The sequence below is a fragment of the Aplidium turbinatum genome, chromosome 10 (genome assembly GCF_918807975.1).
Source record: "Aplidium turbinatum chromosome 10, kaAplTurb1.1, whole genome shotgun sequence".
In the NCBI taxonomy this organism is placed as follows: Eukaryota; Metazoa; Chordata; class Ascidiacea; order Aplousobranchia; family Polyclinidae; genus Aplidium; species Aplidium turbinatum.
Genome location: NC_137481.1, coordinates 20,827,066 through 20,837,692, shown reverse-complemented (window position 1 = coordinate 20,837,692; position 10,627 = coordinate 20,827,066). Strand labels below are relative to the sequence as shown.

The window sequence follows — 10,627 nt, the reverse complement described above, 5'->3', positions numbered from 1 at the left end:
TATTCATCTACAAATTTTCACTTGTCACAAAATGGCTTTAAAAGATTTAGCTTATTTAAAAGTTGCTTGCCATAGATTTTTATCACTAAAATTGAAGGCTAGGCCATGGCCTCCTCTAGCTCTAGTAGTTCACCATGGGTAGGCTACTGAGGAAGTCATATTTGGTGCAACTTTTTGCATACCGTGCATTAGATTGTGTAGTAGAAATTACTTTAATTCTATGTCAGATATTTAAAATTTGTTGTTGACATGAGCATTGTCAAGCAGTTAACTTACAAACCTACGGGATACATTATTTAAGTTTAATTAGTTACGGTAGTACCAAGTAAAATTTAAAGGTGGAAATGTTTCTGTAAATAAAGAATGTTTTTTCGACAAATAATCTTCACACCAATATAAGTTGAAAGCCAAGGGATGTATTTTTTTTGGCTTAATGATTTACCTTGCTGGATTCATTAGTTTCTTTAGAAACCTACAATGCGGTAGTTGTTATACTAGTACGTTGGTTGAACTTGGTCTTATCTCTTATGAAACAGACTTTTAAATGTGATTGTGGAGAGTCACGCAGTAGCCAATTTCGGTACTATTGTGGTTTTCGACCTTGCACTCAACGATGATGGTATCAACAGTTTTTTTTGGCGTAGCAGTTACAGATGCTTGTGAGGGCTTAATCGTATTTGATGGCGAGGGAGCCAACTCTTTGGCATGTAGTCGATCCAGATTCATTCAAGTAAGTCCAATCCTGCAGATAGTGGCTTCGAGAGGGGAGCAACTCTCCCTTCTTCGCTGGCATAAAATTGTCAAAAAAACGTGTAATTTTTCATTTTTGCCGAAGGGCCATTTTACTACTAAAAAAAATGTAGCATACCAACTGAATAATTAGACAAAAATCTTGAATGAAGTGCGTGGTTCTAAGTATTTTTCGATCAGTGTAGTCAGTGGCGGATTTAGGGCAAAATTGTAGGGGGCGCCAAAGAAGTATGGCACAACCTCGCCGCAAATGGCTTGGGAAATTTTTTTGCGTTTTTATCGATAAAATTGCCTATCTAAGTCAGGTAGGCTACCAGTCATTCCCACATCACAAATCAACACCACAAGTGTGACAATCAGTTGTAAAGTTGAGGCAATGCCATAATGCCGCTCGTGGCAATTAAAAGCAATAACGAACGTGAAATGATAATTTAGGTATTTTCCACTAAAACTTTAGGCTATACAACAGTGATTGCTCCAAGTGAATGAAAAGGGGTAACTACCAAAATCTATTTCAATAAATCACCAACCTAGAGTGGCTGAAGATCACTGATGCATAACCCAAAAAATTGCACTATAAAAAACATTCAAACGGTGAGGCCTAAGTGTACTTAGTACAAGTGAGTGGTACTCAGTTAAGATATTGCGAATAAAAAAATAATTCAAACATGAACAAAGCGCTTGCAGCAATAAGAGTCTACTATTTCTATTTTGTAGAATAAGCGAAATCGGGCCTGTGCCCTATCAGCAAAACAAAATATTGTGAACTGACAATGATGCAATTGAGCAAAAGAACAATACGATTAAACTACTCATGCTGATAATGTTGCAAAAACGTCTCAATACGCAACTGTAACAACGTATAACAATGACATTAGATTTCCTCAAACAAGTAATTCGATCACAAAACATGTTTTGAATAAAATACGTAATAAATTTAGCAGAGATGTGTTCAAGACCAGATCCAGCTTTTGTGTCCAAAAGGTTGATGTATGGCATTCCATTCTATCTCTCTGCCTAAACTGCCATAAAATCTGGATTGCTACCATGCATTATATTATTTAAACTTGAGTTTAAAAAAGTTTCTTTTTATGTATAGGCCTTCACAAGTTTCTCGAAAAACAAAATGGAATTAGCCGATCTATCAACGTTAAATAATAAAACACAGTTTTGTTCATAACAACAGTTTTCTGTCTCCTTTTGCGAACTCGTCTAAGATTTCGTCTGACGTAACCGATGCATCTTTGTTGCAGTATGTGATCAATAAACTAGACATCCTTTCTTCACGCATGCAGCTACGTATTTTTGTTTTTAGCAATTTCAGGGCGGAAAACGATCTTTCAGCTGAGCAAGGCGAAATTGGAATGGTAGAAAAAAATTTCAATAATGCATGCACTGTAGGGAAATGTAATGAGTTGCACAGCGAAAAAGAGTTTAGAGCCGTTTCTGATCGATCAGTCAATCGTGAACAAGTCGTTTTCCACAGTTTGAGCTCATCACTGAAATTTCCCCCAAGGCATGGGCGCCGATCCCTATAGGACAGCGGGGACATGTCCCCACCATCTCTTTACATTATTTTTACAATAAAGGGAAAATTATTAACCGAAAGTCACAATTTTGATAGTCAGACGTTTAAAATCTATTGAAAGGAGGGGACAACATTTGTGTTTTATGCGAGGAAACCCCGACCATTATAGTAGAAATGTTTCTTATGCGGGGAAACCCTGGTGCAATTCGCAAATTGTATTTGTTTCGTTACGACAGGGCCATTAGCGCACGCTTGGGTTATTAGCGGCCTTGTCTGTCATTCAGTGTCTGGAACGTTTTAACAAAGCCTTGCAGGGTTGCACGGTGACTGTGGCTGGCATGCTTGAAGGTGCTGAACTTTGTAGTGCTGAACTCCACCATCTACGCAGTGAAGAAGAATTTCATCGTGTCTTTGTAAATGCTGAGAGGCTAATGGAGGATTGCAACCTTGAGTTATTGAAATTGTCACGTCCTAAAAATATCCCAAATCGTCTTCAGCATGAACATGGCCATGGTCAACCTCCTCAACTTCAAACACCAGAGACGAAATATTGGTCAGAATATTTTGGAGTCATTGACAGCGCGCAGCAAAATCTTACTGATTATTTCAAGTCGACCAACCATGAGCACTACAAAATTCTACAAGAATTCTACAAGAACTCATTAGTGGAAAGCTACAATCACATGTGGTAGACGATTATCATGACTTCTCTGACACAGAGCCCCTTGCACAAGAACTATGCTTCCTTCGAAAGCAGTAGATTGCAGTGGAAAGTCGGTGGAAGATGTTCGAATGATATTCAAGAAGATGCCATCCGCTGTTCGGAAAATGTTTCCGCAAGTGGACCTTTTCGTGCGACTTTTGCTCATTTCACCAGCCAACTCGTGTTCAGCTGAACGGTCATTTTCAACTTTGCGACGTGTCAAAATTTGGTTACGATCTAACATGACACAGAAACAGCTAAATCATGTAATGTTTTGCCAAGTGCACAACAAAGTTTTGAATTCGATCAACCTCTATGACCTCTTCAAGAATTTCGTTTTTAATTTGCCGAAGCCTCGTTGCCGAGTGTTTGGACGTCTGCTGTCCAATGCTGACATTGACAATTAAAACATATATATATAGCCTACATCGCATTAGACTTGTATCTACTGTTTTTGTTTGTTTGTCAGAACAAAGCCCCGATCTTTTTAGCTCGCTTGGCTCGTAATCCCTTCCTACCTTTCCTAGTAACCTAGATGTTCCCACCAATTTTAGAGAGCGATCGGTGCCCATGGGTTGGGCTCAACAAAACGCCAAAAGCTTTGGGCTATTTCTTTCATTTTCTCTATTAAACGAACAAAGTCGTCTCCATTTATATTGGAAATATTAACAGGCAATAGTTTACAGAAGTCAAGTGCAGATTTGCTGTGAGAATTAAATCGAAAGTTAAGCTGAAGGTGATGAAAGGTCATTGTTACGCACACAATAAAAGGTTATTAGCGGTTAGTAGGTCTACTTGCTGAGACTAAACATCACGCATTGTTTTACGTTAGTAAAATGGAAATTTACAAGTTAAAGTATAGCATAAAAAGAAAATTTGCATGCAGACATAAAAAAATAAATTGGAATTTTAGGGGGCGCCGCGGCGCCCCGGCGCCCCGGCGTCATAAGTAAATCCGCCCCTGAGTGTAGTGTAGATTCTACTCCAGGTGTTTCTCATAAAAAAATCATTCTTGGGTTAAGGCAGGCTATGTTAAATTGCTTCAAGACGTAAAATATGCTGTTGTTACTGATTTTTCTAGCCTATCACTGAAGGGTTTCTGTTGTTTGATAATTTCAACTTGAGAACTGGTGCTGCTTTAGAATTTAGATAATCGTTTACTATTTTTGTTTGACCAACTGAACCTTTACTTTAAAAATAGCTTGAACAGGCATATGGATATATGATAATGGATCCAACATGTCTGAGAAGGTGAAACGTGTCCAAGTGAGATCAAAAGATGTAAACCTTTCCTGCCTATGGACGTCATTGCTTAGATCTGGTTGAAGTTTATAGCGTACAGTGTTGCTCAGGTCAGAGGTGGGCACCCGCTACTTTTAAAGTAGCGCGCTACCCGCTACCGCTACTTGGATCAAAATAGCGCGCGCTACCGCTACCCGCTACCAATTTACAAAAGTAGCGCGCTATCCGCTACCGCCACTCGGACCAAAGTAGCGCGCGCTACCGCTACTTCTTCAGCTACTTTTGTCTAAAATGACACTACGAAACACTCTTCAAGTCCCTAATGACGCAAAAATGACCTTGAAAACGAATGTTATCATTTGTTTACATTGTCATTTTAACGTCGTTATAGAAACACATTCTAAGGGAAATTTATTGTTACGCAACTTTTAAAAACACGAGCATTTCAATATGAGAGTCATTGAGTCCTGCCCGCTTTGGCTTTAAGCACATCTTTTCCAACAGAGAAAAGTCTCTCCACTGCAGCACTGGAAGAAATGGGGGTGTTGTATTTAATGAACAGATGTTTTAACTCGGTATTCGAAAAGCTCAAGGACTTGCTCCTGTCCGAAAAAAAGGCGTCCACAATTGCTGTTTCCTTCTGCACCGACGTTTCACGGGATGGCACCAACATACCAAAAAATTCATCCTAGGAGTCATGATTGGTGTTGGTGTCACTCTTCTAAGTATCAACCTGGCTTGATGTCTCTCGCAACAGTCGAATTACATCTGTCTTGACTTTTTCTCGCAGTGCGTCAGCATCATCCGTGGAAACGAAGTGCAGAAATTGTAGCCACGACGTCTTGAAGGAGGGATGAAGACATGATGCCATAACGCATTTCATGTCGTTGAAGCACTTGTTGAATCGTTTCTTCACCCCTTCAAGGACTTTCACTCTCAACTCCTCACAGCTCACAAGATCACTGATCTCGGTCAACTTCTTCGCGCATATTGTAATGGTTGGAAGCAAGACTCCGTAATACGCCTTGGACTCGCCCTGGAGAATGTCTAAAGCCTCGCAGATAAGCTTCATCACACGGAGATATTCGCCGAAGTAGTTGACGTCAGCTAGAAATAAATGAGCTGTTTAGAAATAAGACAAACTACGTTGTAACTTCAAAGTTGTAAGCAAAACAAACCACACAAAATTACCCTGTTACCCTACGAAATTACCCTACCTACGAAGTTACCCTACGAAATTACAAAATTACCCTAAGAAAATTTTATCAGCAACAAATATCTTAGCTAACCATTTGTCAACAGTTTTACTTTAACCAATACCATAAAACCTTATTTTTGGACATCTCAGCATAGGTGATGACTGATGAGGCCATGCTAACTGCATGTAGTCTATATTCTATAAACCATATAGCCTACAACTTTACTTCCGCTATTATTAAAATTAAAATGAACATTATCAATTTCATACCTTGATCGCAGCTCCACACCAGAAAACGAGATTCCCAAAAGACCGAAACTTTGCAACCAAACCGATCATATAGGATTATTTATAAGCTAAGTTATATAATATAACTGCTTGACCACGCCAGTGTTGCGAAAAAAACGAGTATTTTTTTACTTTAAATTAAAAAGTAGCGGGTAGCGGGAGTGCGATTGAAAAAAAGTAGCGCCTCTCCCGCTACCGCTACTTTGGAAAAAAAAATAGCGCCGCTACTGCAGCCGCTACTCCAACTAAAAAGTAGCGCGCTACTGCCCACCTCTGGCTCAGGTGTCATATCAGCTGAGCAACCAATTAAAGGCTTTTTCCCAAAATACTTCAGACTAGCTGCACTTTAGTAACCTTTTGTTTAGTCTGGAAAACTTTGCCCATCTGGACTGGAAACAATTAAGAACAATGTCAATCTCAGCCCAAAGGCTTTGATAAGATTAATTTACAGTTAATAAATTGATAAGCGGTGGACTCAATATAAACAAACTAATTTTCACAAAAAACAGTTCTTTGATAGGCTACAGAAATCCGTAACAGCAATAGATTTTACGGCTTGAAGCAGTTCAACTTAGCCTACAACACATGAATGAAACCTACTTTCAACGAGTCAGTTCAATTTTAAACAGCTAAAGAAAATCAACATTGGTCTACCATGGCCACCTAAAGATATGGCCTGATTTGTCACATTTTGCAGAAATTACCAGGTTTTTCTAACTTTGGGCGAACGTTTAAATATTTTTTTCTAAAAATTAGATTTTTGAGCTTTCTTTATTCTTTTCCCCAGATGACACAATAGGTTTTAACATCCTCACATGTTGAAAAACAAAGAAAATTTGATTTCGAAGATTTTAGTCAGACTGTTAATTTTCAATAACAGTCTGATTTTGCGTTTTTCAACTTACCTTTTCTCATTTGCTATTGTTTCCCCAAGGCAACAAAAAAGTTTTATGTCATTAGGAAACCGCAAAAAGTAAAAACATCTCAAAAAATGTCAGTCAAGCACTAGCAGTAGCTGTAATCAAAATCTGCAAAATGTGACAAATCAGGCCGCATCTCCAGGTGGCCATGGGTCTACTAAATCAAGGGTGGGGACCTCATCCCTGTGTTGAAATTATTAGTTAATCTCATTCAACTCGAATCAACTAGACCAGGGGTCACCAACTGGCGGCCCGCGGGCCGCATGGGACCCGCCACGCTGTTATGTGGGGCGGCGGAAGGTATCAGCGCACGAGTATAACCAAAAATACTTTTCTTGAGGAGTTAAAGAGCATGAAGGCAAAAATACTTTTCGAGAAACATATTTTTGCTTTGCATACGATTCTACCGACCGACCAATCAGATTGTAGTTCTAGGTAGGGGCCGTTTAAAGTTATTCCAATGCGATGTCCAGCCACACTGTCCCAGTGGTTGATTGAAACGTCTGTTTTCGAATTTCGAAAATGTCTGTGAGCATAGGGTTAATAAGCGTAGCCAGGGGGGGAGGCGAAAGGGGCCATGGTCCCTCCCAAATTTTCAAAGTTTAGATTCTGAAGTTGAGCCCTTTGTTGAAAATATAATAAAATTTTTTGAAATTTATATCGTTTTCCAAGACATCTGGTTATTAACACACCCCAGGTTTTGTTTTAGACACACAGAAAGACACCAAGAAAATTTTGCAAATCTTAAATCGCGCAAAGTTTACGCGATTTATGTTTCTTTTAACTAATCTGTGGAAGCAATTTCAGAATGGCTTACTCTGTTGGGTTTTTGTGTAGTTTTTGAGTTTTTGTGTAGCTGAGTTTTTTTTGGTGTTCTGTAATTTTAGCCGCAGTTTTTGGCCGTTCGTGTGTAAGAGCTACTTTTAATAAGTTAATAGCTGTTTATCTGCTAATAAATTTCATACAAATATTACCCTAAAAGTGTTTCCAGAAAGCGCTAAAATCCATTATTTAAGTGTAATTTTGCAAAATTTTCCGGGGGAGCATGCCCTCGGACCCCCTACAATACGCGTGCCTACGGCACGCTCTAACCCCCCACCACTTTCATTGCTTCTCTTGCTCAACCCACCAGGATACGCCACTGCACATCAGGTGGCGATGTCATCAAACTCTTTGTCGTTCTTCAATTCATCAAATATTTGCCCCTCCCAAATTTTTTTTCTGGCTACGCCACTGATAGGGTTGCTTATTTTAAGTTTGTAACTGTCCTGTAAACACTAGTGTGCGTTTCACCGTTATTGGGTTTCACGAGCAGTGTTCCTTTATACAAGTTTTTGTTGACAAAATAGGTCGGTGTGCCAACTAAATTTGCAATAAATTGGAAAAATATTATATATAAATTTAAAGACTTTTTCTGGTATTATGAACATAATTAGCTTAGTACTGCAAAATGTTGTTAATCAACAATTCTTGCCATGCTAATAAGCATCGCAAGTGACATTTGTCTAATAATCAAGGAAAGACGGTTTTATAGACTCTCACAAAAAGGATGAAAAACCAACTCATTGCTTTTTTAGAGGGAACACTGTTCATGAGTTACGATAGAAACATTTTTCAATGATTTCCACAAGCGTTTGTTTCATGGTGCCTGGTTTCTTTCTCTCTGTTATTGGAGCCTATTTTTCGCTGATATGTTTACTAAAACTTTTAATGGCAAGATATCTTTTGTGAAGCGAAGTGACAACACCACTCTTGCTTCCCGATGAATATTCTGATGAAACCGCTCGCCTCGCTATAAGTGCGCAAAACAAGTGGCCTCGTTTATTAGGCAATGTTAAAGAAGCAATGTTATAAGAATTCTTCCATGACTGACAAAAAAGTAACGAATTTTAAAACAAAACTGGACAAATTCTACCGTGCTTAAGTTTTTTCAGGAATATAGTCAGTTAACGTTGAAGATAAAATGAAGTTGAAAACTTTTGAAAGTAATCATGCTGTGGAAATCTTAGCAATGTTGAACAATGACCGCATGAGTACGAAACACTATTGTGATATCACCATAACTGCTGGAGATGATATCTTCGCTGGACACGAGTGTATTGTTGGCGTGTTCTCAAGGTTTTTCTGTAAAATGTTCTCAATCCAGATGAAGGAAAGGTATGAAAGAAAAGGAAATATTCAAGGAGTGAGCAAAGAGACACTTGAATCTGTGTTAAGTTTTATCTACACTTGTAACATCACAATCACTAGTGAAAATGTGTTCAACTTAATAGAAGCAGCCGACTACATGGATATTCCTTACATAAAAAAATTTTGTACAGAGTTTTTGTTAGAGGAAATCGATATAACAAACTGTTTATCCATTCGATCATACTCAAAATTGTACAATCTTGAAAAACTTGTAAACAAATCAGATTTTATAATTTCAAACAATTTTGAATGTTTAATCAAGGAAAAAGAGTTCAATGAATTAAATTATCAAGACATCAAAGAAATAATACAAATGGAACATAAACCAGTGAATTCTGAGGAAGCTGTTTACTATGGAATGATTCAGTGGATCAAGCATGATATTGGGAAGCGTAAGCAATATCTGGCAGAGCTTTTTAGTTCGTTGAAACTCGACAATTTTTCTGAAGATTTTTTGGAAGATATTGTCAGCTTTGAAGAATTGATTGTGAATAGCTATGAATGCAGCAAAATGTGTTTTAAATCTGTACATTCTAGTTTTGAAACGCAACATTACACTCAAGAAATTATTGCTCAACAACAAAATGCAGAACAATGCTTTATTGGATTTGTAGGGAAAAAAGTTCGGAAATACGACGTTTTAAAAAAAGAAGCAAATGATTTGCCAAATACAATGCTGTATCATAATAATGGATCAGCAGTATGTCACAACAGAAAAGTTTACGTCATAAGTGGCCATAATACCAACGCCATGGAAAGGTTAGATCTGAACAACGAAGCGTCAGGTTGGACACGATTAGCTTTTACACACGTTGCGAGGAAAGCTAGTGCTTCTGTTGTTTCCGATGGCTGCATTTACAACTGGGGTGGATTGGTTTCTCAGGGAGTAGATGCTTTATCATGTGGGCAACGCTATAACATTGAAAGAAATAGGTGGAACTGGGTTGATGACATGAATGAAGGACGTTCTCACTTTGCCTTGGTTTCAACTGGAGGAGGAATGTATGCAATCGGTGGTTGGAATAATCGTTTTTTAAACACTGTTGCACATCATGATCCTCGTCAGAAAGGTTGGAATATTGTTCCTTCAATGAATGTTGCAAGAAGTAATTCCTCAAGTGTTGTTCTCAATGATCAAATATATGCGATTGGAGGATACAATGCAGATGGAAATCTTAAATCGGTTGAACTGTTTGACCCGCGCAACCAAACTTGGTGTTACTCCACTTCCAGTATTGCAAAAATGAATCATGCCAGATCAAATCACGGAGCTTTTTCTTTAAACGGGAAAATATATGTCGCTGGAGGAAGATCAAATGTAATAGAAGTTTACGACTCAGAAGAAAATACATGGAACACTGAAATAAACGTACCAGAATTTGAAAACCTTCGATTACTAGTGAATACTTAGTTGATATATGTTTGCAAAGTTTTAATTTTACGCACAATGAAATTGTTTGAGTAGGTTTACACGTTCACATTTTAAGGCCATTTCTGCTTCAAAAAAAAAAGGTGCTTGGTTTTACTCGTATATGTAAGGATGTAACTGATAGAAAGCCAAAAGAAACCTGTTATCTGCCAGGATAAATACAAGTAGGCCTCGGCCACTTTTTGTATAAAAATTTAGATTAAAAATGCTGTTCATACGATTGTGGTCCTGTGGGCCTCTTTAAACTATATTTTTCTGCAGCAACGGTAATTTTGTAAGATTTTACAGATTTTTGTGAACATGTATCAAACAATTGTTGTGATGAGCGAACATGTCAATCATAAACAAACACAGACGAGCAACACAACAACATTTAACA

The 10,627-nt window shown here is 38.1% G+C and overlaps 1 protein-coding gene across 1 annotated transcript; it reads left to right on the top strand.

The window, feature by feature from the left end:
• The first annotated feature begins 8,592 nt into the window (after window positions 1–8,592).
• On the top strand, window positions 8,593–10,230 carry LOC145779059 (kelch-like protein 12). Its single transcript, XM_082590634.1, has one exon. The coding sequence runs from the start codon at window positions 8,593–8,595 to the stop codon at window positions 10,228–10,230; it is 1,638 nt and encodes a 545-aa protein (XP_082446760.1).
• Window positions 10,231–10,627: the final 397 nt, after the last annotated feature.

Excerpts from the sequence above, each read along its gene's own strand:
- LOC145779059 (XM_082590634.1), top strand. The coding sequence starts at position 8,593 with ATGAAGTTGAAAACTTTTGAAAGTAATCATGCTGTGGAAATCTTAGCA.